Consider the following 14,749-nt stretch of genomic DNA (forward strand, 5'->3'; position numbering starts at 1 on the left):
GTGTCTGAACCAGTTGGAAATACCGATGGGAGTTTCCTTTGCATCTCTTAACTTAGAAGAAATGGCAGGATCAATAATATGGATTGTATGCTGTACAGAGGGGTGAAGCCAGCTTCTCATCATGCTGCATAGGACCAAAAAATAATTAGGGTAGGGTATAAAGGAGGTACAAGGAGGATTGTTTTGCAAAAAATGTAAAATAATAGACACTTACTAGAGCATTGCAAGAATGATAGTATCTGAGCAATACTCATTCTTATGAGCCAATGCTGCCAAGCATGGTTTTGTCAAGTCAAAATCATTCACTGAAAATTCATCCTCAATATGGACAACTATATTAGGGCCCAGCTCCTGCAACCTTCTATGTATCTGCAGCTCCCTCTTTCCAGTCTCCACATCTATAACAGATTTTGTTTCTTTTATTTGCTGCTTCAGTGAATCCTCATAAGCAGCCTTCCCTCTGGTGTTCTTTGAGTGGGTTACTTCAACAACCTTAACCTCATCTACCTTCAACTTCCTTGTAGGTGGAATTAATAATATGTCTCTCATCTTTATGTCTTGCCATTCCACAGGATGAACAAGCTTGTCATACCTCCATCTCACTGTGGACAAAGTGTTGAAGTCTTTGGCCATCACAGTCACCCGTGAGCATGGGCTGCTACCAACATTGCATCTTTAAAATATTTTTCCAAGAAATCCTCTACCATTTCTTGTAAGGAAAGAATGGCAATCCTGTTCCACCTGAACCCAAGGTGACAACTATCACATATTTCTTTCACCAGTCTTTGAAAAGGTGCCTTGGGGATTGCAAAGCCTATAGCTTTCTATTGCTTCCCGATCTCCCTTAGCACACCTGCACCATGATTCAATCTCTTGGCCTTTTGCTGGAGCAGGCTCATTGGCTTACCCTTCCTGCCATGTGCAGCTCTTCCCTTTGGAGGCACACTAAATTTCTTGGTACCTACCCTAGCTGTTGTTGCTGCAAGCCCTGGCCCTTTGCCATCTTTCCTTGCAGTTGACTTGGTTCTTGCCATCACTCTGACAAACTGCATACAAAGCAATGGAAAGAGATTACAGCCATGGAGAACATGGTATGACACAAAAAGGCAATCACAGGGGTGGATGAAGCAACATTGAAAATTTTGCAATAAAACGCGATATGGAGAGTTTGAAATTTCTAACAGGTCCAAATCACGTTTTCCTGCAAATACCTGAAGTGATATGCTGGTGCATTCCTATAGTGATTTCTCTCTCTTTACAACTAAATACAATATGAATGGAGTTTATGCAAGAAGAGTACAGCCATGGATAACTATGGAAGTCACAAAACCAGAATGACAGGGGTGGATGAAACAACATTTCAATATTTGCAACAAAACGCGATTTCAGCTGTTTGAAATTCCTAAGGCCTTCTCCTCACGTTTTCCTACAAATTCATGAGGCTGCATGTTGGAATATGCCTTCAGTCATTTGAAGGTGTTTGCATGTCCATGCAGGATGGATTGAGTCTATGGAAGGCAAGAAATGTGCACAGACTGAAGGAAGAACCCATATGTACAATTTTACCCTCACATGCAATTATCACACTTGAAGATCTGCATTCCTACAGTGATTTCTCTGTCTTTACAACTAAATAAAATATGGACTGAGTCTATGCATTTCCATGCAGGATGGATTGTTTCTATGGTAGGCAAGAAGATTGCAGAGACTGAGGGAAGAACCCATTAATACTGACCTGAAATCTATCTGTGGGTGTGATGTGCTACTGATGAGTACCCTGTGCTGGGGATGAACCTGTGCTGCTGGTCAGGATGCTGATGTTGCAGAGTAGGGGTGTAGGGAGGCAAGAGAGCTAAGACTAGAGGGCAAGACGGCTGAGATAGGATAGATTAGACAGGAGGGAAAGGATAAGTGCAAAATACAAATAAGGCAGCTACTAAATCCCACACATGTGGAATGTAGTCGTTTTTCACACGTGTGGATGGGACCCAAATTTCATGGAGTTTGAAACTTGGCACATGTGAAAGGTACACTTTATGCCTTGGAACTTGTGCCATTCATGATTTCATAATCAATTCCACAACCACTCTTCCCTCCCCTGCCTCCCAATCTTTCATCCGTGCTAGGACCCTCGCATCTTGCTTTTCCTTCTCTCTCTGATCCTTTCCTACCCAGCACACTCCTTCCAGACTGCAACCTGCCTGAAGACTACTACCACTGCCAGATCTCCAGGTTACCTAGAGTGCAGAGTTCAAGCTAGTGAAAGAGCAGGAGATTCACCAGTGCATCTCCAGCAGCATGGAAAAGGAAAAAAAAGGTCAGATTTCTAGATTGTTTTCAATGTTTTTTGACATATATTTCTTCCATCCATTGGATTTTTGATGTCCAAATATCTTCACTCAACTCCACCCTTCTTGTTACATATTCAATTGATACTGTCCAAGAATGTGGTAAATCACCCAGGAATTTGATTGGAGATGGATATGAATGGAACCTAGAAATTTGCAACAAAATGCGAGGAGAGTGGTTTATACATCTCTAGGTAGCCCATATCGCATTTTGCTGCAAATTCCTATTGTTGACACATTCCTCATGAAAAGCTTCACTCAGCTCCAGCCTTTCTCTTGCATATCAACTCATACTGTCCAAGAATCAATGAGATGAACCTAGTGTTTGATTTGACATGCATATCAACAGAACTGGAGAATTTGCAACAAAATGCGAGGAGAGTGCTTTATATTTTCCAAATGGTCCCACATCGTGTTTTGCTGCAAATTCCTGTGTCTCTTTTGGTTCTCACTACTACCTCATTGCTTTGCTATCTTTGGCCCTGTGGAATTCTTCCTTGATGATGAGAAATGTTTTTGCTTTGGAACAGTTGACTCCCAGGCCCCTCCTTTCAAGAGGAAGCTGGACTTTTCTGCTGCTATTATTAGACCACAACAATCACCAGGTGAGTCATGAGAGCTCATGAAGGAATTTTCTGATGATATCCTATGCATTCACTGATTGCATATGTCAGCATATAGAATTCAATGTATATAAATTTTGGAATAGGCAAAAGGAAGAGACTGGAGCAGAATGCTGATTCTTCCATCACAAAACAAAAGGAACCAGAAGAGGACAAGTCTCCAGATTTGCTCCTATTTGAGTTTCTTCACAAATGCAAGGCTCAGAGTAACTTCCACATATACCACAGTATTTTCAACATGGAATTCACAATGAGCTCTATACTGGAGCATCATAAAGATTTTCTTTCAGACCATTGGGATACCTTCAGAGGACTGACAGAGGCAGAAAGAATTGTGGAAGGTGAAAAGGTTTTTGTGCATATAAATCATATTGTCTCCATTGACAGGCTAAGGTACCATGTGAATAGAAGATTTAACAGCCTGCCTCATCAATATAAATTCAACTATAATTTGCACACCAGAAAGTGCAGAGTGCTTGAGGAAACCATGGCATTCCTTATGTACATTGTCTTTAGTCAAGACTCTCTGGATGAACAAGGGCAGGAGACTGAAGAAGAAGACACATCTGAAGCAGAGGAAAAAGAGAATGTTCCTTTGGTAACAGAAATGGCAGAGCAAGAAGAAGATATCAACCTTCAGGATGAGGGGCTGCAAGTGGCTGCTCTTGACCTTGTTCAACTGAGGACAAAAACTCTTAGGGGAGCACAGCCAATTGAAGATTTTGATGTTCAGAGTAGCAACTATACAGTGCCCATGCTTCCAGGTGTCTTGATTGGTGGAAAAGATTATGTTTTCCTCCATGATATAGAGCGTATGTTCAATTTGAGGGAGGACTATGCCATTTCCCTTATTGCCTAGGCTTCAAGGCTTGACAAGGAGGTTGGCATAGAGGATGACCATTCACTACTGGCTTTGGAAACAATTTTTGATCCTGCAGAAGCCCTTACTTTTTGTTTCAAAGAGGCTGAAAAAGTTCCAAGAGCCAGATGAAGCTGCCTTCCACCAGCTCACACAGGAAGCTGTGAATCTCTCAGCACTATACACGGAAAAGCTTAAAGAAGAGGCTGGACTGGAGGGGAGAGGAATAAATCTTTGGAAAGATGAACTGCTTGTTACTGATGAAAATGAGAAGGTACTTCAAATAAAATACTTTCTCTTCTGCTTAAATGTTTTGTAGGTTGTGTATTGTCTCACTCCAATCTTTTGATATGTGGCAGCTACAAATTGAGGATGACACATTCCTCCAGATATCAAGTGGAAGCAGGCCGGTTGGGTTTCGCAAAATGTCAAGCCTAGCTCATTATATTCATGATCTAGGTAGTGCTAAGATCTTGATTTACCATCAGCAGTTGAGCAACAATGGAGAAGCCATTGTTTACTTCTTAAAATGTTTGTCCAGGGTTTTAGGTGGACATGATCTTTCATGGCAAAAGGAAAAGATCATTTTGATAGAGAGGTTGTCTGCCATAGATATATTTGGAGATTATGTGAATAAGCAGGCCTCTAGGGCCTCTTACTTTTTGTCTTACACTTCTTATGCATTAGCATGTGGTGTTAAGGAGCCCAAATGTCTGGAGGGCTATGGAAAACACAAGCTCATAAGGTTTTGAGAGCCACCCAGGATTGCATCAGGCGACACAATCCAAGAAGAAGAACACGTGGAGACAGCTGAAGAAAAGGATACTCCTCCCAGACAAGCAACAGAGGCAAGCATTGATAAACAAACAGTCGACATCAAGCCAATAAGGAAGAAAAAGACTCCAATCAAGATCAAAAAGAGAGTTCCGATTGGCAGGCCCTGGGAGAAATAGGATTTAGTCATCAAATATAGCACAAACATTACATTGAAGTTGAACTGATTTGTACAAAGTGTTTGATGTCTGGTATGATCTTGTATAAATGAATAATAAGTTGAAGATGAAATGATTTGTACATTTAGATAGAGTGGTGTCATTAAATATTAAACAAACAATTTTTGGATATATGCTTCCATCGCACCATAAGTCAATATGTTGAAGCCCTTCTCTTCTCATATTTTCCCGCTGTTGAGCATTCAGCACCGTATCCTTTCGTCTTTTTTGTGCTAGAGCATATTGTTCTTCGAAGTCGATGTGAAGATGGTGTAATCACTTCTTCTGAGATAGTGACTCACTAGTATCGGCCATTTTTTGTGCTTCTGAGGTTGCGAAGTTTGCTCGTCAATCTCATAGTCATTTTGTAACATGAATCATGGAAGTGTGGCGGTATCCATGTAAATATTTTGAAAACTTGCAATCACCAAGTTCAGTGATGGATTCTTTATGAAAGGCCTGCACACGTCGGCAAAAGAGATGCTGAATCTTTGGTGAACAAAAAAAAAAAAAAGGAGATATTTAATGCAAAATCGTGTTAGTCAGACAAAACATTATCTTATTCCTTTCTGAATTGACAGTTCTGTAGTCCTTTCTGATAGTTCTGAGCCACGTTTCCGTATTTTACTATATTTGAGATCTTTTAGGAGAGAAATAAATCAAAAAATAGTGAATTTCTTATAGGGCCCCAAAATGAGCTCCCTTTTTCCCTAATGGGGTGTAAAAAGCTAGGGAAATTTTGAATATGTCGGAAAAAGTAGGCTTGGACTGTAATTTGCCAAAAAGATGCAAATTCCCAATTCTTCCTATGCCAATTGACTTAGAAAATTTCTGGATTGAGAGCTTAAGGTATCCTATCGAGCTTGATCACACAATGACATGCAAATTATAAAATTTTGAGTAGTCTGGAATTTTGAGGGTCTCAAAGGTTGACACTTGTCATCTGATAATTGGAGCATCTTTTGATGATGAATTTTTATAGGGAGGTAGGCCCAAGGCTCAAGATGCGATTCTCCAAATGTCAAAATAAAATGATATGTTTTTCCCACAAAACCCCCTGAAAAGGGCATTGACACCAATGCACCTAAACTAGCCTACAACTTGCTAGTTTGGTCTTATTTCCATAGCTTATGTGATCAGGAATGATAGTAGACAGTAGTAGATGTGTAGAGCATCATGAACATAGTGGAATACATGTGTTGATTCATCAAAATACCTAGCATCTTAGGTAGAAACCATGGCTTGTGAGGGTTATAGAAGCTACAGACTAGGAAAGTTATTCCTAGGCTAGGAGTCAAGTCCTAGTTGAGGTTAGCTCAATTTCAGCTACCAAGAGCATGGGAGTTCAGCTTGAAATGAATGCTTATTTGATTACCAATCATGAATGAATGCTTGGACAGTAGAGCCCCCCCTCTGCCCCCTCCCATTGATATGTTTGGGTCTGGAAACATTTACAACATGAATTATGGGATAAACATCCTAGGATGCCACGGGGCAAAATTTAGCTCTAAAGTACCACTCAATTAAAAAGCCATTTAAAACCCTGCTAAGCTAAAAATAACTAAGTTTCACCTTTTGTACAATTTCTCATCTTCTTTCCACTGGTCGAAGCAAGATTGCCAATTCCATGGAGCTATATCTTTTAAAGTGTTGTGTGTGTCTGAACATAAAGTGGAATGGGAAAAGTATCTCTTTCTAGTGGAGTTTGCTTATAACAATACCAATTAGGGAAAGCCCCATTCAAAGTAATCTATGGAAAGGCAATTTTGCCACCTACTTTGATCACCAAGGATGAGATTTTTGTAGGTGATGAGTATGTTTGAGACCTATAAACAAGCTTTTCTCAAGTTTGGATAGCCATTGAAAGATCTAGAGAGAATCAAGAGAGAGTTGCAAATAAACATAGAAGAGAAAGGAATCTTTAAGAGGGGGATTGAGTACTCCTGAAGTTTGAAGTGCGGCTCAAGAAGATTGAAGGGAAAAGAAAAGGTATATCCAAAGATTTTTTACCAAATATTATAAAGATTTCTGGATCATAGAGCCAATGAATGAGTCACATATTGATAGGAGCTGCTAGAGCATTAGAGGATTCACAATGCCTTTCATGAGAGTCTTCTAAAGAGTGTCAAGGACGTGAGCCCACAGAACTAGTATCAAGGACTTGAGCTCATAGAACTAGTCACTAAAGAGCCACCGAGGTGTAAGAGATGGAGGAGATCCTCCAACCCTAATAGATAGTGTACAACATAGAGTCAAGGTTACCCATTGGGACCTTGTAAAGTCTAACAAATACTCCACCCTAGATGCCAAGTGGGTGGACGAGGAGTTTTTCTCAAAGTAACCACAAGTTTTGCAGTTGTACCAAGAAGCGTATCAGATGAGGGAAACTGATTAGAAACTGAGGGGATGGCATCAAAATGTATTTATCCCAAGAAAATAAATAGAGATATCAGTATTGTTGACTTCAGTCAACTAGAGCAATTTCCCTTTCCTTTCTTTTGCATTGGTTGATGTGCATCATGGGGATGCCCTTAACGTTTAATGGGTTAAAGTGTGTTCAGTACTGTTGTATTTGTTTGCAGGACCTTGGAGAGTGAAAAATGTTCCTTGTTTTAAGGGAAAAAGTCTATCAACAAGGGGCTAGGATTAGTCCAAGAAATATAATGCATGCATTAGCTAACCTTTAATGGGTTAAAGTGTGTTGGATCGACCTTGTAGCTTTGTTTGAAGATTTCATTGCAATAAATTATATTTGATGGTTGCAATTGCTATCACCGATAATGTTTTCCTCTATAAAAGCCAAAAAAACTCTCAAACTCACTACAAAAAAACTTCTAAAAAATTCACCCCCAAGGTGGATGACTAGATTTAGGAAAAGGCCACATGGAGAAAATCGGAAATTCTATTTGCTTGGGTGCTTTTATGAGCCAAAAGCTCCAGCTTTTAGGGTAAAGGAAAAAATAGCATGGCTACCCCTAGTGGATAAATTGTAGAGCTTCTAAGCTCTTTGCAATGAAGACCTTTTTTTTTGGGGGGGGGGGGGGAGCTTTGTCCCCTAGTGTGGTGTGCTTCTCTCTCTCTCTCTCTCTCTCTCTCTCTCTCTCTCTCTCTCTCTCTCTCTCTCTCTCTCTCTCTCTGTCCCTCCGTCCCTCCATCTCTCCCTCCCCCCCCCCCCCCTCTCTCTCTCTCTCTCTCTCTCTCTCTCTCTCTCTCTCTCTCTCTCTCTCGCATGCGCGCGCATGCTCCCCTCCCTCCCTCCCTCATCCCCCCTCTCTCTCTCTCTTGCTCTTGCTCTTGCGCTCTTGCGCTCTCCCCTGCGCTCCCGCCCTCCCTCCCTCTCTCTCTCTCTGTCTCTGTCTCTCTGTCTCTCTCTCCAAATCCATTTTCAGCCGTGGATGTTTCCAACTGATTCAAAGTTCTTGTAGTAAACTCTTGAAGTGCAAATCAATTAGGAAGTAGGAACAGAAGTGGGAGTAGACATAGACATTTCTTTTGAAAATCATAGAGCTTATTGAAGCAACTAAACAGGCTCAAAACACACCTTTCTTTGAATTGAGGTCGCCCGCAAACTTGGAGGGACTCCTTTGTCTGAGTGAGAATAAGAAATTTGATGTTGACTCTCAACAATCACCGCTCCTATCATGAGATCAACACACAGGTGGTTTCATCCATTCCTAATGTAGTAAGGGTGGGTGGATGGATGGACAAAAGGCTGGTTGGGACATGGGCTACGATAATATCTTGGACTTATGCATGGTTGTCAAAGAATAGAGGCACGAATCAGTCAAGCCTCAAGTGGCAGAATGATCTCAGAAATGATTGCCAATCATTCAAGATGTATTTACATAGAGATAAGCATTTTGCACGACAACTTTTGAAAAAATACTAAAAACCATGTATTTTTGAAATCTTGCTAACACAATCCTTTTCGAAAAAACGAACTAAAAAACTATCGTCTAGAATACCAAAATTGCATAAAATACATTAATTTTTCAAAACCATTACAATATGGAATATGCATCCAATGTAGATAAAAGGGCCATGGCAAAGCGCATTTCAAAATCCTAAAAGCTACAAATTACATTGCTAAAACAAGGTGGGGATCCCACTAAGGCCCTACCTCTTGGAGTGTCATTATAAGTGTAAGTGTAAATTTGCTTGATAAATATTTCCAATAACTTGTAAAAGGGAAACAATAGGTGTAAATTGGAAGGAAAGGAAAAGAGAAAAAACAAGTGAAGGTGAAGCAATATGGGGGAAGGTGATGAGTGAAAGAGAGGAGAGAAAAGAGGTGTTAGAAGCCCTTAACTACTACTAACCCACACTTAAACCATGTTGACCAAATACACACAAAACAAAACTTAACTATTAGTGGGTAGTTTGGGAACCCTTACTAACGGTGAGTTCAAGCAAAAATGTTGAGAGCGTAGTTGAGGCTCACCAACCAACTATCTGGTGGGGATGAGTGTTGCACTCCAACAGCCACAACAACACTCCTGTGAGCATAAACAATCCAATCATGGTGCACCACATCTGTGTTGTGAAAGGTACGAAAAAGAGCATCCATGGTGAATATGCAGTCCACTAGCCTTTACCACCATTATAATTCCAGACTGAAGGTATGGTTGGCTGTTGTTCACCATCGTTATCCACTGTGCTCTAATTGTCATGTCTCAAACAACTGCATCGTATTCGCTCTGAAGCAGCAGACATCAATACGCCCATAATCTTTTCCCACAGCAGGGGAAGAAACAGGGTCGTGATTTTGCTTGAGAGTCAATCCACTGTGTGCATTGAAGATTTTGAAATGTCTAGGTCATGTATCTCATTTGCTAGTTCAATTATCATAGCATTGTATCCCCAGGGTTGGTCTTATTCGGGTTGAAGTTGAATTTTGTGAAGGAGAAATTTTGAACAACCTCCGTGAAGACATCGATGTGAGTATTCTGTGACATAAAGGGGTCGGAACAATTTACAAACTGCGGAAAACAAGTGATGTTAGGAACAAGGACACGAAGATAACCGCACTCTGCATAGAGATTAGAAGAGTTTGCATCTATGGGAGTTGTGGAAAGTAGAAGGGCAAAAGAGAAAACAAGGTAGAAAGCAAAACAAGCAAAGGTTGCAGATGTTCCCATGAAGCGAAGAGAAGGATGAGAGTATGATCTTTGGAGTGCTATAAAGCAGATAATAGAAGTTTTACGGGGCTCGTGGATCTTTTTGTCGGACCATTTGAGCGTATGATTGGATGCTTGTGGTTTCATTTCTTTTTCACTCTACATTGGTGGACACAATTGTTCGTGCAAAGGGGTTGCGAGCATTATCATATTAGTAATTTGTACATTGAGGGAAACGAGCTTGACTTCTTTTGTCGGAGGGCATGTTGCCACACAAAAACCTACAGCGTCAAGAGTTCATCCTCACCACCACACTTAGCTAGAAATTGATTGGTAAACAACAAAAAACAACTGCGATGAATCGCTCAAAATGATTGTTGACAAAACCGCACAACTGCGATAGATTGCAAAAAGTTACGATGGTGAATGTGATGGATTACGCTTGGAAAGAGAGAAAGCAAAGCATTGAGGTGAATCAGTGCAAGAGAACTTACAATCACACGAAGGAGGGTTGGGTTCTGCGCTAGAGGTGTAGTCGAAGAAGAGGGGAGTAAGAGCAAGAGGAAAGGCAAGAGAGGGATGTGTTGGGATGGATGCCATAGCCAGTATGCCTAGTAACTAGAGTGATCATCATTTCTTTAACACACACAGAGTGAAAAATGGGCAAGAAACTTGCTAAATTTGGGCATGAAACTTGCTACAAGAAAGTTCCTATATAGGAAAGTTACTAAACGGGTCAAACATTCCTAACTATCCCATTAACTTAAGACTGCACCCTAGTCCCCCACTAACCCGATCAACTTGATTGACTACTCACAAACCCCCACTTTCCCAACCCACCTCCCAAAAATCCACTTGATCCCTAAGACCCTTTGCAAGGCCAAAAACATACATGCCATTGATCCTACAAAGAACAATACTCATCCTTCAATCCTACACCTTCAAATGCACTAGAGCCAAAGCTTTGAGGGGTAGAATTTGTAGAGCCTTCCTCCTACAAACTATCCACTAGAATATTCTGAGTCAACCTAGCCAAGTTGAGACGCCACCCTCTTTCTTGCATGGCGTGCCTTAGCTTCAAGTTGTGCACTACATCCAATCAATGTCTTTGGAATCTTTCAAGATAATGCTATGTATTGTGTCCCCTTTGGCAATTTCCCCGCATGTGTTAATTGAAATACAAATACCAAAATACCTAACCCAATTGCTCCATCAATGATATGATCGACCAAGCTCTACCTTGCTTGCTTTATGCGACCAAGCTATATGCTTGGTCGATGATATCATTGACCACGCGAGCCAAAATCTTTAAAAGCTCTAAATTATTAAAAAAAAGTGAAAAAAAATTAGATGCATAATTTGGCCCTTTTGACATTAGAAATGAGCTCAAAAGGCCCCAAAACCCTAAAAACGTCAGTAAACATGGGCACTCTCCGATGATTTATTAAAAAAAACAGATGGAGAAGCGTGCGTCTGACACGCCAGGTCGACGATATCGGACACACGCTTTTCCATTTGGGTTTTTTCAAAAAATCATCGGAGAGTACTCTCCCAAGGGTTCCCATCACCATCTCCAACAAAGTCCAAGCTGGAGGTCTCAACTGAATGAACATCAATGCCTCTTCCTCCACACTTTTCATCTCCCCTTCATCGTCAAGGATAAGGAGGATGCAAAGAGCTTTCTGCTTAAACCACCGTGAAACCCCCTTCCTGCATCACCTTAACATGTCCTCGTCATCGTCCTCTTCATCTTCATCTTCCTCTTCTCCTCTCCCAAGCTTTCCCACCACCTTCTCCAACAAACAAAGTCCACCTGAGGTCACATTTGAAAGAACATCAAGGAGTGTAACATGCTTTAAGCTCCCTAAAAGCCTCTTCCTCCATTTCCTCTCCATGTTCAAGGATGAGAAGGAAACCTCCCTAGAATCCTCTATGCGCATCATCTTGACATGTGCTCTTCCTCTTCATCTTCAAGGATGCAAAGGGTGCAAAGAGCTTTTTGCTTAAACCTCCCTCATCATCTTCACAAGTTCTCTTTAACTTCATCTTCATCTTCATCATCTTCAAGGATGAGGAGGGTGCAAAGAGCTTTCTGCTTACACCTCTTAAAACCCTCTTTTTGCATCATCTTCACAAGTTCTCTTTAACTTCATCTTCATCTTCATCTTCATCTTCATCTTAATCCTCTTCATCTTCTTCATCTTAATCCTCTTCATCTTCAAGGATGAGGAGGGTGCAAAGAGCTTTCTGCTTAAACCTTCCTAAAACCCTCTCTCCGCATCATCTTCACAAGTTCTCTTCATCTTCATCATCTTCGTCGTCATCTTAATCCTCTCTTCATCTTCAAGGATGAGGAGGGTGCAAAGAGCTTTCTGCATAAACCTCCCTAAAACCCTCTTTCTGCATCATCTTCACAAGTTCACTTCATCTTCATCTTCTTCTCTCCCAAGGTCTATCTCCAACAAAGTGCAGCTCGCCTCCCTCCATGGCTTCACCCCTGCCCACATCCGAACCCTCCTCACCAAACTCCCCTTCAAGAACGTCTCCCTTTCCAAGCTCCTCTCCGTCATCGACCTCCTCAAGTCTCGCGATATCTCCGGTGAAACCGCCGGAGATGTGCTCTCCCGTTGCCCCGACCTTCTCGAACTCAGCGTCGATCACCTTCGACGAAAGCTCGAATTCTTCGAAAGCCTGCAATTCGACCGATCCGCTCTTGTGAGGATGTTCTTGCGTACGCGTCTCATGTCGGTAGTGTGCGTTTCGCTCTGCAAATTGCAGCTGCATGTGGCCTTCCTTCAGGATTTGGGCATGCCCATGGACGGCGTTTGCAAGCTCCTAAGACAAAATCCCAACTTCTTCCTATGCAGCATCGAAGAAAATCTGGAGCCTAAAATTAAATTCTTACAGGATCAGGGAATGAACAACAAGGCCATTTGTAAACTGCTACGAGTTCGCCCTAAGGCACTGGAATTGTCTCAGGGCCTGGGCCTAGGCAAGAGACTCGAATTGCTGCAGTATTTCGGTTTGAAGCTGGTTTGCAGTTCTGGTGTTCGGGCCTTAGGTTTGTGGAGTGGGTCTAATTGCGATCTGTTACGTGCCAGATTTGAATTTCTTAAGAATCAAGGGTTTTCACATGCGGAAGCTTCGGGAATCGTTGGACGGATGCCCGGTGTACTATGTCTTCGTGAAGAATCTGTAAAGCAGAAATTGCACTACCTCGTCACAGTTTTACATCGTGATATCCATGAAGTGGCCAAATTCCCTGTTTTTCTGCTTTTAAGCCTGGAAAAGAGGATAATTCCTCGATTCATGATCATAAACGAGCTGAAAGACAGATGTTTGATAAAACAACAGCCGACTTTAAGTTACGCATTAACAATGTCAGACGCACGGTTTTTAACCCTCTTCAAGATAGTTCCCTCCGAAGAGCCGGATTCCGAGAAGACGGAAAAATCAATGGAATTGGGTGATTGACGCCTTTCCATTCTGTTATTTCTGTTAGAACTGATTTTTTTGAGTGGAGTGGAGCCGTTTGACCAGCACAAGAATAATTTTTTCAACTCTCCATCACTGAAGTCGTTTGGCCTTTTCAATGACTTCACCTGTAAAGAGAGAAAAGATTCTGAAGTTCAGGCTAAAATGTTAGTCATGGCTCTAGGTTACTGGTTGATCGTCTCAGGCATACTGGATCGAGATGGCTGATTAGTGTTTAAAAGGAAACACAATGTTTGATATAATTTTGTTGCAGCTGCAGACTCTTCATACAGTTCTTGGAACATTTCTCTGCCCTCTTTGTAATCATTGTTCTGCCAGCATTCAGTGCATCCTTCTGAGCACCTTTTGAGGGGGGGCTGATCAGTGTTTAAAAGGAAACACAATGTTTGATATAATTTTGTTGCAGATGCAGACTCTTCATACAGTTGCAACATTGCTCCGCCCTCTTTGTAAGCATTGTTCTGCCAGCCTTCAGTGCATCCTTCTTGAGCACCTTTTGAGGGGTGGGTTTAAATTCATTCCGACACTCACCCATGATTATAGGCTCCCAGAGGAGGGCAATCTCTCCTGAGAATGCAAGGGTTTTTCTCCGAATAGACCAATGCTCTGGAGTCATGTCCTGTGAGAAAATTTCTGTATTATTATTGTTCAATTTTGCAACATTTTACTATTTTCGTTTGGTTTCGTTTTATATTAGTTTTAAACAGGTATGACTCATCCGGCCTTGCCAACAGCTGTTGTTCTGCATTTTAGTTTAGAACATTTTTTATGCCATCGTGGGTTCTTGAGCTCTCAGCATTGAAATACTTTCGTCAGCTATTGTGAATTTCAAAGGACATATTCAACTTAGAACTGATAGTTTGTATTATCTGCATGATTTTAATGCTTACTTTGTGCTGAACACGCCCTGGTTCTATCTGTACGAGTATGTAACAAGTTGTTTCAAGCTGTAGTGCCTCCCTTTTATGCATATGGAAGGACTCCATGAAAATGGCCTTCAATAAAATTAAAGGGCAGTAAAACTAACGAGTAACCAGCCAACACTGTTACCTCAACAATTCAGCAAAAGTATAACTGCCAGATTGGGAGCTAGAGTGCCCCTGCTCAAAAAACAGAGACACAGATTGGCCCCAACCTTGGCCCCTTTCGGTATTTCTTTAGTTAAGTGAGAGGCCCAGTAATCCAAGCTACATAAAGGATACATTCTTTCTTACATCTGGGGCTCACATACCCCACATAGCCTTTTCTATTCACTGCTCTCACCACCCCTGGCAATAGGTCTTCATCCCTAATCTTGGAAGCTTGCAGACAGCCC

At 41.5% G+C, this 14,749-nt stretch overlaps 1 protein-coding gene across 1 annotated transcript; it reads left to right on the forward strand.

The window, feature by feature from the left end:
* The first annotated feature begins 12,086 nt into the window (after nt 1-12,086).
* LOC147888091 (transcription termination factor MTERF8, chloroplastic-like) lies at nt 12,087-14,007 on the forward strand. Its single transcript, XM_087393742.1, has one exon. It carries the CDS (start codon nt 12,289-12,291, stop codon nt 13,411-13,413), a length of 1,125 nt encoding a protein of 374 aa, XP_087249868.1. The 5' UTR covers nt 12,087-12,288; the 3' UTR covers nt 13,414-14,007.
* The last annotated feature ends 742 nt before the right edge of the window (nt 14,008-14,749 follow it).

The sequence above is a fragment of the Dipteris shenzhenensis genome, chromosome 22, assembly GCF_047967505.1.
Source record: "Dipteris shenzhenensis isolate YYH24624 ecotype China chromosome 22, Dip_SZ_1.0, whole genome shotgun sequence".
In the NCBI taxonomy this organism is placed as follows: domain Eukaryota; kingdom Viridiplantae; phylum Streptophyta; class Polypodiopsida; order Gleicheniales; family Dipteridaceae; genus Dipteris; species Dipteris shenzhenensis.

Bases quoted from the DNA above. Each gene is read 5' to 3' on its own strand.
- LOC147888091 (XM_087393742.1), top strand. From the start codon at position 12,289: ATGAGGAGGGTGCAAAGAGCTTTCTGCATAAACCTCCCTAAAACCCTC.